Source organism: Pygocentrus nattereri, chromosome 20 (assembly GCF_015220715.1).
Source record: "Pygocentrus nattereri isolate fPygNat1 chromosome 20, fPygNat1.pri, whole genome shotgun sequence".
Taxonomy (NCBI): domain Eukaryota; kingdom Metazoa; phylum Chordata; class Actinopteri; order Characiformes; family Serrasalmidae; genus Pygocentrus; species Pygocentrus nattereri.
Genome location: NC_051230.1, coordinates 7,767,018 through 7,785,851, shown reverse-complemented (window position 1 = coordinate 7,785,851; position 18,834 = coordinate 7,767,018). Strand labels below are relative to the sequence as shown.

At 39.6% G+C, this 18,834-nt stretch overlaps 1 protein-coding gene across 1 annotated transcript in view; it reads left to right on the top strand.

The window, feature by feature from the left end:
- Window positions 1-18,593, top strand: part of prodhb (proline dehydrogenase (oxidase) 1b) — a 32,469-nt gene extending 13,876 nt beyond the window's left edge. Inside the window, exons 6-13 of the mRNA XM_017724828.2 lie at window positions 3,561-3,634; window positions 5,213-5,294; window positions 7,257-7,349; window positions 11,083-11,229; window positions 13,460-13,635; window positions 15,487-15,585; window positions 16,334-16,422; window positions 18,403-18,593. Of these exons, the coding sequence (XP_017580317.2) occupies window positions 3,561-3,634; window positions 5,213-5,294; window positions 7,257-7,349; window positions 11,083-11,229; window positions 13,460-13,635; window positions 15,487-15,585; window positions 16,334-16,422; window positions 18,403-18,593 (951 nt within the window). The remainder of the gene's footprint in view (window positions 1-3,560; window positions 3,635-5,212; window positions 5,295-7,256; window positions 7,350-11,082; window positions 11,230-13,459; window positions 13,636-15,486; window positions 15,586-16,333; window positions 16,423-18,402) is intronic.
- The last annotated feature ends 241 nt before the right edge of the window (window positions 18,594-18,834 follow it).

The following is an 18,834-nucleotide window of genomic DNA, read 5'->3' as shown; positions in this document are numbered from 1 at the left end:
CAGATAGATCAAAGGAGATCGTCTTCAGTAAATTCAGAAATACAAAAGCAGGTAAACTTCTTGACCCACTCCTGCAGAGTTATCCTCTGGCAGTTCAGCTCTAACCCTAATAGCCCAGAAGATAAGCCCCAGCATCATCCATTTTGATACAGAAGTGTGAAAATTGGCACACCTGAATATGATTTCATGCTGAATAAAACCTAATATGGTGCCATTTTATCTGGGCTTCAGGGTGCCAGTAGAATCAGGTCAAACGATACAATTGACTGATTGACTCTGTGGGAATCTGTGTTGGAATGGCAATGCGATGATTGCAAAATGACGGCTTTTTTTTCTTTTAAAGTTCATTTAAATGCTACACTATTATCGTCCAGTTAATCAGGGCATTTGGAAACATCTGAAATACTGTGAGCTCTGCCAAACTGCGAGAATGTAGTTCCAGGCAGCAGATTGGAGGCACCTGTAATTTGTGTGTATGTGCTGTTTTAAACGGTAATCCCATCAGTAAAGAGTTGCTTTAGGGCGTAACGCTAGAGTGGCAGTGTCTTCACATCAGTCTTGAGCGCTAATTAAGGGAAACTGACATAGTTTTGGGGCATTCAGGTTCAAAACACCACTTACACTGTAGCAATCTAACATGACAGCTCAGCATCTCCCAAGTCCCACCTGCTTATCTCTAACCTAGTACAAGTTTAACCTTTTAATTCTGGTGCCCCAAAGTGACTTTTCATATGATGTTATTACTTTTCATGATATGTTGTTTCTTAGTGCTTTTATTGTATTTATTTTAATATGTAAAGAATGTTGCGTAACAAAGCTGAAAATTCTGCAATTCTTATTCAGTTTGTGTCACTTTTTTTTTCTTTTGTGTCTCCATTTTTTAACATAGGAATAGGAATATACACTAAACATACCATTGACCACCTCCTTGTTTTTATGCTCATTGTCCATTATATCAACTTCACTTACTGTATAGCTGCACTTTGTAGTTCTACAGTTACAGACTGTAGTCCATCTGTTTCTCTGATACTCTGTCAGCCCCCTTTTACCCTGTTCTTCAGTGGTCAGGACCCCCATGGACCCTCAGGTTCTATTTGGGTGGTGGATAATTCACAGCACTGCAGTAACGCTGCTGTGGTGGTGGTGTGTTGGTGTGTGTTGTGCTGGTATGAGTGTATCAGGAGTTTTTAAACACTGTGTCCACTCACTGTCCACTATTAGACACCCCTACCTTGTCAGTCCACCCTGTAGATGTAAAGTCAGAGACGACAGCTCATCTGCTGCTGCACAGTTTGTGTTGGTCATCCTCTAGTCCTTCATCAGTGGTCACATGATGCTGCCCACAGGACACTGTTGGCTGGATATGTTTGGTTGGTGGACTATTCTCAGTCCAGCAGTGACACTGAAGTGTTGAAAAACTCCAGCAGCACTGCTGTGTCTGATCCACTCCACTGTGTCAGATGTCATGTGCTAACAGGAGTCATGACAGATTTGTTCAATAAAATGTAATTAGGACAGCTATTATAATGTTTGACGTCATATCATATCATAGTTGGTCATCATGACATCAAACATTATGACATGTTATGACAATTCATGGGAGGTCTATCATGACATATAACATCTGCCATGACATGTTTATGATATATTTATGGCATGGCTATGTCAATGTTATGCACCAGCAACAGATTTAAAGGGGCAGCTTTTTTCTTTGATGGTAGAGGTCATGTGGTCAACCCCTATTAGCTGGAGCTTATCATTTTCATTGCTATACTAGCCCAGTTATGTAATTACATAGTATGTTACACAATTAATTACATTTACTAAGTTTCCATTTTTTCCCCCATTGATTATGAGGCCAAGCAATGACAACCATAGCACAAATGTGTGAGGGGTGTTTTTTCTTTCAGCAGGACAAGACAGCATACATAACAATAACACTCATATGCTAATAAAATATCTCCTCTGCTACTTGATTGAAAGCAAAGAATTTGAACATAGAATTTTGGCTTGTTCGCAAAGGCTGCAAGTAAGAATTAATAATAATAAAGCAACAACTATGTTAATAAGTAGTACTAATTATTTCTTCAGTTAAATGCATGCAGTTGTATGCCAAAATTTGGGCAAATTTGACCCTGGTCAAATTATATGTTGTTACTTTTTAAGTGAAACGAAGTTAAAACAATTGTGCACAGTTACTGTTGGTTTGCTAAATGTAATATATTGGAGGAAAACAAGATAATGTGGCCGACTTTATGTGTGATTTTGTTTGCCAATGTGTACAATTCACAAGAATAAAGGGCCGTAAAATGAGCAGAAAATGTCATATTTAAGTGTGTTCTCTGTAGAGAATGTATTAACTTATTTTTGCCTTTAAAAATCAATAAAACAAGTAATTTAACTGTTTAGCTCACATTTTACAGTTTCTAGATCTCATCACCAATGTTCAGTGAGAGCAGCAGTGGCTGCACGTTCCAACCAATGAGTGTATATATTATATATAGTTCGCTTTTTACAGTTAATGGTTCAGTTAATGTTCTTGTTCATACTACATTTTAACTCTTGTTACAGTACAATCTCAGAAATAAAGGTAGTAAACTGTCACTGGGGTGGGACCATCAAGGGTATATCTCAGTACCTTTAGTCAGGGAACATAACTGTCCCATAATAATGATTATAATCCGCTGAAATTACATTTTCTCGTCCCATCTCCAGGCTTTTTATCTTATGGTTCTCTTTTAAGACATTAGGTTATAAGAAGATATAAATACATACTTTTCACCTGGAAAATTTTATTTCAGGGTCACAATTGAACCTTGAAGTACCTTTGAGGGAACATTAACATTGCTTGTACCTTAATGAACGAAAAACTCTTGAGGGAAACTAAAAGTGTCCACTTTGTTAGTTTGCTGTTCTTTGATTTATCCATAGGTCTCCTACAAAATCTAGCAGTCTTCTATTCTAATATAGCAACATGAATCACGAGCGACGGGGCTTCAGCCTGCACTACTATGGATGGCTTGAAGGGTCAAACTAGAAAAATGTGCTAACAGCATTAAAGAAATGAATACCATTCACCCATTAAAATCCCAGACATCCAGTTTTATTACATGCAAAGGCTCATTATTCAGTAACTACAATTAAACTGCCTGAGCTATTCTCAGGTCAAAGAAATGTTGGGCCTACCAGCAGCCCCTGACCATTTATGGGGTTAAATTGAGTTAATGTGTCATTCATGGTCCTATTCCTTCTTCTTGAATGTACTGATTGACTTGCAAATCTGTCAAGAGAAGCCATGTTCTAATTCTGTATGGACAGACAGTAACTCTGCAGAACTCATTTCAGGTCAATAGTTTTGTTTTCATGGCTTGTGCTGTTGAATATTAGATCAATGTAAATAGAGCCTTACCAGAAAGTGAGACACTGGGGTTAGTTTGTGTAACCAGGAGCTCTTTCTTTTAACAATGCATCAATTCCAATACAAAACAACACTCTGAGCCCCCACTAAAGCCTTCCTAGCGTGTTGTGGTATCAACAGAGACATGTGTTTTCTCTTCCAGGCATTACTGACAAAGCTAGGCGCCGAAGGCGACATCCGTAGCTGGTTCGCAAGTGAGAAACTGCACTCGTCAAGGTGAGACATGCTCTCCAAATCTGAAATATCTGTTATTACAGCGTAATAAGAGGGTCAGCCTGAACTGTGTCCTCAAATTATCACACATGAAACTTTGAAATGAGTTCAGAGAAGTGACAAAGTAAGAATCGTCGCTGAGATAATTTGAAAGTTTTAGATGTGATGAAATGAGGAGACGTTTTCAGGAAATTCCTCTTTTTTTTTCATCCGTACAGCTAAAGACTTTTTCTTTAATCAGATTCTGATGGTTATGCACTATTGCGGTAGCAGTCAGGCCAGAGGGAATGTATGCAGATCTTGGTCTTGGAGTCTTTTGCTTAACTGCATGACATTTGATTCTAAACGTGTTCCTGCATCTGTATGCATTTATTTCCAAAACAAATCATGAACTTAAATAGTTTTGATTTTTTTGTAATGTCCCACAGACAAGTAGTTTAATGTAGTCTTAAATCAGAGTAACAGTCTTAGTCAGGATTAGTATACAGTGTTGTGCCGAAGTCATTTCATTTCATTTCACTAGCAAGGGTTCGGACTCCATCTCCTCTGGGAGATCACATGACCACACGTCCTTCAGACTCAGATACTCAAATGGACTCCATCTCCCTGAATCCTCTGGGAGACCAGCTGACTCCTGAAATCTCCACACGCACCTATCAGCGCTCTAGATCCCCGGAGTACTAATTACTGTGACCTGTGTATTTGGTCATATGATCTACCTAGTATTGCTTATAAGCCTGGGCTTTAGCCTTAGACAGTTGTGAGGTATTGTTGAACTACTGAGCGCTACATCTGTTGTGTACTTCTGTATATGACCTGTACTTTACGTTTCTCTGACTCTGCCTTTTGTCGTGCCCTCTGTATTGGGGCAGTCATGGGCTGGATGTTAGGGAACCGGCCCTGTGATCGGAAGGTCGCTGGTTCGATCCGTTCAGCTGACAGTCCATGACTGAAGTGCCCTTGAGCAAGGCACCTAACCCCCAATTGCTCCCTGGTTTCCATGGATAGGGCTGCCCACTGCTCCGGGCAAGTGTGTGTGTGTTCACTAGTGTGCATGTATGTGGGTGTTTCACCGCACGGCTGGGTTAAATGCAGAGGTCTAATTTCACAGTGTGTAAGCACAGTGACAAATGGTCCAATGCAATTGTTTGCCCTGGATTTCTGATTACTGTTTTTGACCTTTTGCTTGCTTTATAACTACACATTCTACACAAACTTGGACTCTGAGTCTTCTAGTAAAGCCTTCCTTTTGTCTTTTAACCGTCCGTATTCTGTTGAAACGTTACAATTAGGCAATATTTCATGAAAATGTGACTGATTTCACTAAAAATCTAATAACTCAAGGGAGGACTCTTCTTTCGCTGTATCATCCTAATTACTCTGGGTGTCTTGTTAAGAGTTAATTAATGCAAAGTCTATCCTCCTTAATGTCTTTGAGCCAATCATGTTTGCTATAAAATATGGGTGGATTCTGAATAATCTTCTTATTTATTTATGTGTTTATTTATGTACTGATTTATTTATTTACAGAAAAAACAGTATTCGTGGTAAACATGACTTTTTTCCCTTTGCTCACATTAGCACCATTGACATACTGGACTGGAACAGGCTGATTGATGACAGAACAAAAGTGCCACATCTCCTAGTGGTGCCCAACCTACAGGTATGAAGAGTGCTAGACACTAATGTCTTAAACGAGGCTGAAATGAAGAGAATGATCAATTTTGTTTTGCGATCTAATTGCCTCCAGAAACACTGCAAAAGCCCTGTGGCAGTTATTAGTCATGTTAAGTAATTAGACTGATAAGGCGGACCTCCAGTTTTGACTTACAGAGGAGCCAAGCTGGGTGGCTCCATTCCCCAGCATTGAACTGAGTGCATATGTTCACTCCTAATTGCTGTCTTATCAAATTAGTAGAGTCTCTTTCAGTCGGTGAATTAGATACAGAGTGTGAATAATAACGTAAATGGCAAATGTACTCTTTAAAAGCCCAGGATCATTTTAATTGATCATGTGATTTATTTAATGGGAAAAGTTTGACACTTATACATAATAATATTAATAATAATAATAATCCATACATACATACATACATACATACATGCATACATGCATACCATTAAAGGAAACTGTGCACAAATGTACATAAATACCAGCATCAAGTGGCTTGGTAAGGTACTGGGCCACCATGAGCCACCAACACAGCTTCATTACACATTGGCATTCAACAAGTTTCTGGAACTGAACTGGAGGGATGGAACACCGTTCTTCCAAAAGATATTACCTCAATTGGTGTTTTGATGGTGCTGGTGGAACAGTCTAACGCGTCAGTCCAAACTCTCCCATCTGTGTTCAGTTGGCTTGAGAACTGGTGACTCTGAAGGCCGTAAAAGTTTTTGAACTATTTCCATACTAATTCCAAACTAATTTTTGAATCATTTCCATACTCAACAAACTATTCACACTCTGTGGAACTCCAGGAAGAGACCGCTCCATCAGGATGGAATGTTTCGTTACAGGATATAAGTGATCAGAATAACTTTGATCCTTCCCTCTAAATGGACAAATGGACCCATACACCCCTTTGCAACACAATAGACCCACCAATGTAGAGGGTCAAGGATTCATTGTGAACCTGAGGATGTCGTTCTCTAAAGCCCAATCCCATTTCATCCCTTGCCCCTACCGCTCGGCCCATACCCTTCCATTTCATGCATTCACTCCCAGGGGTAGGGTGTCCCGTTTTTTGTTGAGATAGAGGGGTAGGGCAAAATGTTAGGGCTTCGCCCAATGAAGCCCACAGAGGTGAGTATTTTCTCCGTTAAAAAATTACAATAACCATTATATTATATTATCTTAATGTTGTTTTGATGTATTGCAGACGGGCAGGGCCACCAATGGAGCACCACTAGTAGTCTGCTAATAAAGTAATGTTGTCTCATTTCATAGGGGAAGAGTTTAGGTGACCCTTGAAAGCAAGAGGTAGGGTAAAAGTTAGAAATGGGATTGGGCCTCTCCCACTTTTTTTTCTCCTGCATCCTGATCCAAATTCAAGGCTAACTGGGCCTGCTTAGCTTTTCTATTCATGTCACAGAGCACAGTAGGCTGTTAATTACTTAATTGTACCATGCAGTACTGGAGAGTCAGGATATCTTTTCATATGTTACCCATCTGTATATAATATGTACACAAAGCATTTTCATTCTGTATCGAACTGGCTGACATATGGCTTTTACTAAGGTAAATGAAAAGATGAGATGGGGCTTCACACTGAAATGATCTGACATAACTGAAAAAAATATGCAGCACCATATTAGGAATAAAGAATGCTACCCAGTTCAGTCTCCAGAGGTCAACATGACGAACTATTCTTGAATATCCTGGATTTATTTAGCCTAGATTTATATGTAGCTCCAGTTTTAGCACTCAGTTCAGACTTTGTAAAGAATTCAGGTTTACGTTCGCTGGCCTACATAGGTTTTACATCGCATAGCCCCACATGTATAAGGCACCATTTCTCAAAAACATATTTTCACATAGCAAAACCAGTTCCATAACTTTGACAGATGCATTTACTGTAGATGGCTTCAAATGTAGCCTGTTCTCTTCCTCCTAATTGAACAGACGGAGTGTCTGGAGCCTCTTCTGAGTAAATTCGCAGAGGAAGAGGAACAGCAGATGAAGAGGATGCTGCAGAGACTGGAAGTGCTGGCTAAGGTGAGTTTGAAGGAAAACAGCTGAGTCGTCCAAGTCCTGATGCATTCAAGGCCTTTATGTGCTGCCCAGTGGTGCTTAAAATGATTCTTTTTGGTGATGCAGTTAGTTCTGTTCAGTCAACTGAAATCTGAGACTTACTGTTTACAATGATTTCAGTATGGTAGTATAAGTAGTCAGTAGGTCAGTAGCTACTATGAAACATACATGTAAGTTAAGTAATGATGAGCATATTTTAATTCTCATGGTGAGTGTAGTAATTGAATCATTGTACTGACAGCATAATTGGTTCTGGTCAATGAGGACATATTAATCATATAATTTAGTCCCTGTGTAACGCTGCACAAACACAAGAAGATGCTTGCGGATCTTAAAAATGGAAGTCTGATTAATGAGTTATCAGTACATAAGTCCATGGAAAACACAATCTCAGGGCAAATCCAATATCTTATCCCAAAACCAGACGGGGATCAAAAACCGGAATAACCAAAGCATACATGCAAACAGAGCAGAAGGGCAAATCCAAAGGAGCAAGATACAGAAAGCAGGCAAAAGGTTCAAGGCACAAGTCAAACAATCAGAGAAAAACTGCTCAGTAGTCTAAGAAATCGGCGATACCACGCAGAGAGGAGAACAAACCAAGGACTGTGTGAGTTCTGAGAGAAACACAAGCACATGTGAATTGAATTAGAAATCAGGTGACTGAGAACGAGGCATTTGCGCCTGATTGGAGGAATTGGTGATGTCATCAGGACTGGAATTATGGGAAATGGAGTCCTGGAGCATGCTATGCAAGAGAAGAGAACCCGGAAACGTGACACACTGGGCTCTGAGCTGCTAGCCTCAGATGATCGGAAGTGATTTGCAAACCCACGTTGGCCTCTGTGAAAGCAAAAAACAGAACTGTGACCGACCCCAGAGCCGACAGTACATGACTGAGGTGTCCTTGAGCAAGACACCTAACCCCCAACTGGCCCCGGGCGCTGCGATTTGGCTGCCCACTGCTCTGGCCAAGTGTGCACACTGCCCCCTAGTTGTGTGCTCACTAGTGTGTATGTATTGTTTTACTTCAAGGATGGGTTAAATGCGGAGGTGAAATTTCCCCGTTGTGGGATTAATAAGGGTCACTTAATCTTAATCTTGCCTGCCTGCAGTCCAGACCTGCTTCTCATTGAAAATGCGTGACATCATGAAGTGTTAAATACGACGACAAAGGGCCTGTTAGCATGCACAGCTGAGAACATGACTGAAAATCTGCTTTCAAAACCTGATTAGTTAGTGTCTTCTGTCGCTAAATGATTTCCCAGAGTTTTTAAAAGTAGATTTCTAAAGTATAACAGGTCAGACAGAAATTATTAATCACTGCTTTATGTTTCTGGCAGAAATCATTTTTGCTCTTTATGTTTTCAGGATTCATTCAAAACGTTTGGTCATTCATGTACTGCACATCACTCCTGCACTTTATAGACATGCTGTGGTCATGGACTGGTGGCACACAGAGGAGAAAATGGAATGGAAGGGCAGTCCTTCAGCCTTTAGCTATTACATACTCTCCTCTGCTGTGATATTTTTATGCAGAAAGTTCACAAAGACATGAAGGCTGTGCTGAAAAGTCACAGGCTCAGGGTGCACTGTCATTACAGGCCATAACAAGGTCATCAGAAGCTGGCCCTCTGCTTCTGTCCATACAGAAGAGCAGTGAGGTTTCTCTAGAAGGGGTTGCAGTTCAATCAGCAAATTCAATTTAAAAGACAAAATAAATAAAAAATGGCTCAAAATAAGTGTAAGGGAAGGTGTGCTTCTTCCTGGCTCTTTGTTGATCTTGCAGACCTTAAACTGAACTTGAAATGAGTTGAAATGGAATCGACCTCAACCTTGTCTTATGTCTGAAACACCATTACTTGTATCCCTTTTTGCCTCCTCTAAAGCACTTAATGTGGCCAGCATGGCTTGGTACAAAGCACAAATACACAAATATATTGCAGGGATATTTTTACGCACTTCAGAGTTCAGTCTTAGAAGTTGGTGGCATTTTTTGCTTACAATTCAGATAATCACAGACACGTTCAGTGATGTTGAGGTCTGGACTCTGGGTGGCCAGTCCCTTGTTCTGAGACACCAACAGCTTTTTTTGTTTCTTTATTTGATTTGCAAACTTTTTTTTGTTTTTCCATGATGAAAGATTTAAGTGCTGTTTATCTGATGGGGACAGTTTTGGTGGTCTACCAGGTCTTGCATGGTTGTTAGGAGTCCCATTTTTTAAGTCTTTAAATTGTTTAGATTCCTTCCTTATGCAAGTGCATTGTCCCAAGTCTAATCTCTATAAATGAATAACTTTTACTTGGCCATTTTCACTGGAAATTAAATAAATGTTCACACTTTATTTGGATAGTCCACTATAGATGCTGTCCAGATACTTCAAGCATTAATAAACTGTTTTAGGTTTAGGTTTAGGTTAGGAGCGAGTGTAGATTTTGCTTTAGATTAGGGTTAGGTTTAGGATTAGGGATAGATTTAATAAAATCTTTCACACTGACCTTGAGGTTCAGTTGCATTTGATGGAAATCTAGTTGGACATTACCTAAAGAGAGACTGAGCATTTAAAAACCATCTGCAGTGGGTCATCCAAATACCCCTCAACTTCAAGTTTAGTCGCTTTTGTTGGATATTTAGTTAAATGGAACTTAAAGATATATTGAGCATTTATAAAGCATCTACAGACCATTCAAATACAGTGTTATGCAAATAAAGGAAGGGTTGTGTCTGACTTGTACATAGTGCTGTATATATAAATCTACAGAAACTGTAACATTCAAAATGCTTCCTTAGTGTTACGCTGCCTGCAGTAATATACACTATATAGACAAAGGTATTCACACACTCATCCAAATAATTGAATTCAGGTGTTCCAATCACTTCCATGGCCACAGGTGTATAAAGCCGAGCCCCTAGGCCTGCAGACTGCTTCTACAGACATTAGTGAAAGAATGGGTCGCTCTCAGGAGCTCGGTGAATTCCAGCGTGGTACCGTCCAATGGTAAGTCCAGTCGTGAAATTTCCTCACTACTAAATATTCCACAATCAACTGTCAGTGGTTTTATAACAAAGTGGAAGTGATTGGGAACGACAGCAACTATCATCACCAAGTGCAATGCAAAGCATCAAATGCAGTGGTGTAAAGCGTCGCCACTGGACTCTACAGCAGTGGAGACGTGTTCTCTGGAGTGACAAATCATGGTTCTCCATCTGGCAATCCAATTTTGGACAATTCCGTGCTCCCAACTTTGTGGGAAGAGTTTGGAGATGGCCCCTTTCTGTTCCAACATGACTGCACACCAGTGCACAAAGCAGGTCCATAAAGACATGGATGAACAAGTTTGGTGTGGAAGAACTCGACTGGCCTGCGCAGAGTCCTGACCTCAGCCTGACAGATCACCTTTGGGATGAATTAGAGCGGAGACTGTGAGCCAGGCCTTCTCATCCATCATCAGCATCTGACCTCACAAATGCGCTTCTGGAAGAATGGTCAAAAATTCCCATGAACACACTCCTGACCCTTGTGGAAAGGGTGTAGAGAGTGGAGAGTTGAAGCTGTTGTAGCTGCAGAGGGTGGGCCGACATCATATTAAACCCTATAGATTAAAAATGGGATGTCACTCAATTTCATATGCGTGTGAAGGCAGACGAGCAAATACTTTTGGAAATATAGTGTATAATGTGTGTTTGTGCTGTGCAGTGTGCTGTAGAGAACAGAGTGAGGCTGATGGTGGATGCAGAGCAGACGTATTTTCAACCAGCCATCAACTGGCTGACTCTGGTGATGCAGAGAATTTTTAACACAGACCACCCAATCGTCTTCAACACCTACCAGTGCTACCTCAAGGTGAGATGTATTCAAATACATGCACATTCACATTTTCACAGGAAGTGTCTTCGGAGACATATTTACAAAACTTCATTGTTAAACTGGAGTAAAGTTTAACACAGTTCAGATTCCACGTTAAGCTGTAGAAGCTGCACTGATCATGTATTATTGTTTGTGATAAACCACAGCCAGTCACTACATACACTACATACTACATAGTCCTCTGTAGTATGTGACCACTAAATCACAGCAAGTACAGATTGGTAGTCAGGAAATATTATTTATTGTTTTTTTTTTTGTTTTTTTATGAAAAATTGTTATTATTTTTTATTATGCTTTTTTTGCAGATTGTTTTTATCTTTTATATTGAATATTCGTATCATTCAAATAAATCACTTAATGACAAGCTATTAAACTATCATTGCTATTGTAGCTGTATATTCTTTCTCTCATAGCTATATAGCTACTATCATATTGTATTGTTTACACTATCATAATTATATAGCTGTTATAGTATCAGTGCTATAGAGCTATTACAATATTGTAGCTATATATTGTTTACACTTTCAAATCATATAGCTATTAAACTATTAATATAGCTGTTAGACCAGCAGAGCTATATAGCTGTATATAACCTGCATATGTCCAGAGTTTAGAAAATTACAATGCATGAGATTTTACACAAAATAATAAAAGCAGCTACCAAAACTGTCAAAGCTCTTATACAATAAACTTAGAAACACATGCAAAGCTGAAGTTTGCTTCTTATTCACAAGCTTCTTGTTCAAATCTTTGGTCCATTTTAAATGGTGCTGTATTTACATTAAGGTTCCTTAAACGTAGAATGAATTTCAAACAAGGAGCTAACGGATACAAAGCTCACACAGATTTACCTCAATAAATGCATTAATTTCCCTCTATAAATGCATCCGTCACCAAGAAATACTTCAAACATTCGCTTGGAAACAGTTAATGAAAAGCTAACCAGTGGCAGAGCAGAGCTCTAATCAGCCATTGCTGGACTGTTAAAAGTGTCTCACTGGCTGATCTAATGTTGCATCACAAACCACACACTTCTATACTCTACCTACTACACTAAAGACTGCATTTCTGATGGTATATTATTGTTTCGCACAGTAGTAATGCAGAGGGAAATCTCAGCCATTCAGAGTACTACAGCAACAAATCAAACAAAAGATATCACTTAAATAATGTTAAAGAAGTTAATATGCTTTAAAAGTTCGTGTTAAGCTGGGTGTTTAAGAAATGCATGTTTTACTCCCTTGCTGGATCAGCAATGGCTTTGTTGTCTCATAATGAACTTGAAGTCGCTTACAAAAATGGTGGAAACATGATTGCATGACGTTGATGGAATAGAGCTATATAACTGCTGCTTAGCTATTACACTTTCTTTACTATAAAACTACAATCTTTACTACAAGGCTGTTATGCTATCATAGTTATACAGCTATTACAAAACTATAGCTATATATGTATATACACTCATCGGCCACTTTATTAGGTACTTGTTAACACAAATAGCTAATCAGCCAATCACGTGGCCGCAGCTCAATGCATTTAGGCATGTAGAGGTGGTCAAGACAACTTGCTGAAGTGCAGACCGAGCATCAGAACGGGGAAGAAAGGGGATTTAAGTGACTTTGAACGTGGAGTGGTTGTTGGTGCCAGATGGGCTGGTCTGAGTATTTCAGAAACGGCTGATCTACTGGGATTTTCACGCACAACCGTCTCTAGGGTTTACAGAGAACGGTCCGAAAAAGAGGAAATATCCAGTGAGCGGTCAGTTGTGTGGACGAAAATGCCTTGTTGATGTGAGAGGTCAGAGGAGAATGGGCAGACTGGTTCCAGATGATAGAAAGACAACAGGAACTCAAATAACCAACCAAAATCTCTGAGGAACGTTTCCAACACCTTGTTGAAAGTCTGCCACGAAGAATTAAGGCAGTTCTGAAGGCAAAAGGGGGTCCAACCTTTTACTAGCAAGGTACCTAATAAAGTGGCCGGTGAGTGTATATATAGTTATATGTAGTTGTTACAGCATCATTGCTTTATAGTTGTTGCAATAATTTATATCATATTAGGCTCAAGCTGTGAATGTTAAATGATATGGAGTGTAAGTGCGTATCTGGCTATAAAATCATATCTGAATTGTGTAAATCACAGATACTGTATAAATAATAGATAATATTGCTGTGTTAAACCAGAAGTTAGTTTTCTCTCCTCGCAGGAAGCCTTTGATAACGTGTGCATGGATGTGGAGTTGTCCAGAAGAGAGGGCTGGTGTTTTGGGGCTAAGCTGGTGCGGGGGGCATATTTGGACCAAGAGAGAAGCCGGGCAGAGGAGATTGGCTATGAAGACCCCATCAACCCAGACTATGAGACCACAAACTGCATGTACCACAGGTGAGAGAATCTCAGGGAATTTCATCAGCTGACAAATGATGCCGTGAAGAGCAGCAGTGGTGGGCAGAGCAGAATCCTGATAAAAACCTTAAACTAGGGCATATCGGTGCCCTTCTATGTCATTTTAACCCTTAAAAGTTGCAGCTACAGCAGTAACAAATGCATGGTGTAAGAGGGGTTTGAGATTTGATCTCTGCTTTTGAAAAGTGAAGCATTGTGGATATTAATTTTATTACAATGAAATTGTCAATGTTGTACAGCTTTCTGAGTTATTTTGGAATCATCTATAGGACGGTTTATCATTCTGGACACATCTAACATTTTACAGGTTCCTAGAATTTATGTGAAACCTTTAAAAGTTGTACAGGAATACAATCGTGCCCCTCTTCATTCTTTTATTCTGAAGTTTATATGGTCATTAACTACAAGCTTTTCATTTATCAGGAGATATTTCAGAGTTGATTATATATAACACAATCCACGTGTATGAGGAAAGGGAGCATCAAAGTAAAATACAAGAAAATAAACTAAAACCGTTTTTAAAATACAAAGAAAATGAGATTCCTAATAACTGTGCAATACCTGGTAGACCAGCAAAACTGTCACCATCAGATGAACGAGAGAAAATTAATCTCCAATCAAATCTGCGCCTCTGGATCTAAAAGGATGTGTGAAGAAGCTAATACTGAGAACATGAAATAGACAACTTGTAAATCAAATAAAGAAGCTGCTGATGTTCTCAGACGAATGGACCGGCATGTGCAGGGGGGCTGATTTCCTCCCTGAAATCTTATTGGCCACCCGAGGTTCCACCTCAAAATATCTGACACATCATTGGCATCCAGCTTGCTGTGGGGTGGGGGCTGTCACCTTTAAGTGAGTTGTTGTTTCACTCTTGGTAATTGGTGGAACAACAGTCTAATCTCCACTCCACCCCTCCCTCCTGCTTGCACATTCACATTGTCACCCAGCGGCAACTCTATGCCACCCATTTATGGCATTTAGCAGATGCTCTTATCCAGAGCAACTTACAATTTGATCATATTCGACAGGAAGGCGAAGGTGGTGTTAGGAGTCTTGCCCAAGGACTCTGTATAGTGTAGAGTGCATACCCAGGCAGGCAAGCAATTGAACCCCAGTCTACAGCGTAGAAGGCAAACAACCTAGTAAAATGTTCTAGATTCACAACTGTGGACTGGCCACTCCAAAGTCTAGACTTCAACATCAGCATATTTATTTGGGATTATTCCCATTGTGTGATGCAGAAGATGTAACCAACTTCTCAGACTGAAATATTCCTGTAGATTTCTCTCAAAAAGTGGAAGCAAGTCTAAAGTCAGAAAAATGGAAGCTGGAATAAAGGCACATGGTATATATACTTTCTGCATTTTTGTGAAGCTGAAAAATGAATAACCGATGACTTCTTAAAATCCCATGCTTATTACATACCAAGGCTTTTTATATAGCTATATATAAAGTTATATATTTCATATAACTACAGGGTTCAATGCAAGCTGGCTGAGCTAGGAGTGTGTAATAAAACTTAGGCTGGACCCTGGACATTTAAGGGGTGAGTGGACTAAAGTGTGGCCTTTTATACAGTACTGTAAAGTAATTCCACATAACATCTGAGAATACGTGATTGAAAGCATTGATTACCATCATTTGAATGCGTATAATTACATTTAGATATTAGCTATTGCTAAGATATTAGATATATTAGATATTAGAAATTGCTACAGCAAAATGATAATAATAACTGTAGACCTGTCAGGGTTCATGTCTCTGGACGTGTTATGGTCTGCATGTCTTGTGCCTCCTCATACTGAGCTATTGCTGTATTTTCTGGAGGTGTCTGGACCATGTGTTGGAGGAGATTGAAAGGAACAGGAAGGCAAACGTCATGGTGGCGTCACACAACACTGACACGGTGAAGCACACCCTCCGGAGGTAGGACCTCTCTCTGACTCATACACACACATGCACAGTACCACTAATATACTTATTTGTACAGGGCAGAGGAGAGGAGGAGGATTAAGAGATGTTGACCTGACCCCATATCAGAATTATGTGCTACACTACACTCTCACACACTCTCTCGCTCACTGGTAGCTGCTAATATAACATGACTCATGCCCAAAGCTAAGTAGTTAAGCCACAGTCTTAGCAATCAGATCCAACACTGCATCACCCACAGCAGCTATTAGATCAAACAATTTCCAAAATCAGGCCGGTGATTGATGTCCCCTGGTGAGTGAGTAATAGAAAAAATGAACGCCGCAATGTAATTTTATTTAACATAGTGCAATCATTGCTCTGAGGTAACACCTCATTTACAACAGCACGTATCAACGACAATGTCACTACTGTTTACTAATACCTCATAAAGGGGGGGGTGGCTTGTGACTCTTGAGTGCATTGCAGGGACACATCTGCCATTCCAGAAATATTTGACCATGTTCCATCTTAGTAAGCATGCATAAGTGATGTAAGCTCTAAGGGATGCTGCGGAAATCTGGGGTTGAACCAGCAGACATCACAGGCGCTCCGAAATTATTCTACATTTTATCATTAAAATAGCGCTGATGACTAACAGCTTAAAAAATAATCAAAACGTCAAATACAGTCATTTTCAATGGCAAAATAAACGCACCTTGTGCTCCCTCTAATTGTGTTGCATGGTGATGCTGTTTTATAGGATGGAAGAAATGGGTCTTGCACCAACTGATAAGAAGGTCTACTTTGGTCAGCTTTTGGGGATGTGTGACCAGATCAGCTTTCCACTGGGTATGAAATGAGCACACATACATAAATCTGATGTCATTGAATATGGTTCATCCTTTTTAAGATTTTATAATCCAAGAATGTTAGGTTTCTCAGTAATACCTGTTAATCCAGGTAGATGCTGTCCAGGTCAGCATCACCATTGGCAGATACCTAAAGTTGCTATTTTCCCACAATTTGGCATCTTATCTAAAATATAGTCAGTCAGCCAAGAGAAATGTGCTGCCCAGTCTTTTCTGTCGCTGAGATAACAATTAATGGAAGCTTATTTATGCAAATTAGTGTAGTGCTAATAAGCTGCATGCCTAATCATCAAAAACTTCAAACCTCAAACTGTGTCAACTTGTTAAGTCATCTCAAATAGATTTGTGTATGTGGTTTCTGGGACTGCATGCCACACAGGTAGCTACAGACAGTGACATAGCCTGGTAAAATAAACAATTGCTAAATGGTTTTTGGCTGGGATGTACAATTCTAAGGAAAAAAAAGCTTTAATTAGCATGGAACCTTAAGATTATGGAGGTTCTTTCAACTTTAGAAAGGTTCTTCATTCTCTCACTCATCTCCACTGATGAAAGCTGGGCCACCAGTGGTGCAATGTGGTTGATAGAGAATGGGCTTCATGCCACAAATGTCAAACTCCAACCATTTAAAAATATTCAGTTCTAGGGTTCCCATGGAAACCAGCCATTGGGAACCAAAAGTTGTTCTTCTATGGTGACACACCAAAGAACCCTTTTGGCTCCATTTCACACCTTTGTTTTCAAAAGGCAAAAAAGAGCAGCTTAGTTTAGCTTGTTGGATGAATTTTGTCTATATTTATGTTTTGGATGCAACAGGATATTGAAATAGTCCGAAATTGGCATCAGACAGATATTTAGACTTGGCTGATATTGCAAACTGTTATTTGATGATGGAAGAGCAGGACTTTTAGGCAGCGCTGACGTAATGCCCTCATACAGTCTCAGAAAAAAGGCATGAAACTGCCACAGGGGCAGTACCCCTCTTGTCACTGGGGTGGTACGTTCAAAGATACATCCCAGTACCTTTAGTCAGGGGACATAATTGTACCAAAATCCATTGAAATGATATTTTCTAAGTTGTACTGACTCCACACACTCCGTGTGTTCTCCAGGCTTTATTTTATTGTTCTTTTTTTTAAATATTAGGTTATGAAAAGGTGCATAAATGTACTTTTCCACTGGGAGAAACTTACACAAGGTACACAATTGGACCTATAAACCATGGTTGTACACTTGAGGGTACATTTACATTGTTCGTACCTTGATTAAGGGAAAAAGTACTTTATTTCTAACAGTGTATCTCTGCATTTTATTCCTTGTACTCTTTCTGTAACTCCAAAATCAAAATGATTAGATTTCTCACAATACCTCTTAATCCAGGTAGATGTCTCAGTGTCTACGTTTTATAGATCTTTATGTTTCAGTAGTGGAATTCAAAAATCATGACATCACCGATTTTTATGATTAACAGTCACTTTGCAAAAAGACGTTAAAAAGAGTTTTTGAAGGGTTTAGAATTAGTTTTTTTAATGGTTATTAATGGTTAGGATATAAACACGTCAATCAAAAAACATCAAACAGTTCTAACTGAAAAAGGGCATCAGTGAACAGTTGCTTGCCAGATAGTGACCCCATTTATCTGTATTGTTAAAGCTCAGATCTTACTGGTTGCTTATCTTACTTGGTCTTCTCCATCCGTCAGTATTAAACCTGTCAGCTTGGTCAGATGGAACACCTCACTGTCACCCTTTTTATTACAGATAAAAGTGCTATTTATGTGTATTAATGATTGTTAAAGTGTTTATGACCTAATTAATGAGCTAATTTGAAACCATCCATAAAAATGGATGTGATGAGGTAGATAAGCAGCTTGCACTAGCCTTGCTGCTCCTGTTATTTTAAACCTTGTATGGTCTTTAAAAAAGATTTATCAGATTTCCCTGCGTCTGTTTGTGTGTAGGTCAGGCAGGTTTCCCGGTGTATAAGTATGTCCCATATGGTCCGATAAGTGAGGTGATCCCGTACCTGTCCCGGCGGGTCCAGGAGAACCGGGGGGTGATGAAGGGAGCACAGGCTGAGAGAGAGCTCCTGTGGACAGAACTCATCCGCAGAGTAACCAGTGCAGAGATATTCTACACACACACTCTGTAACACACACACACACACACACACACACAAATGTCATGTTGTCCTGTCACTGTGAGGACATGTAGCCCTCACAAGTACAGCAAGACAAGCACACACACACACACACACACACACACACACACACACACACACACACACACACACACACACACACACACAATCAATTTTATTTTACACACAAAAATACATTATATGGCATAGATGTAATTATTATAAATTGTATATGTATTTGTAGATTTGGGGT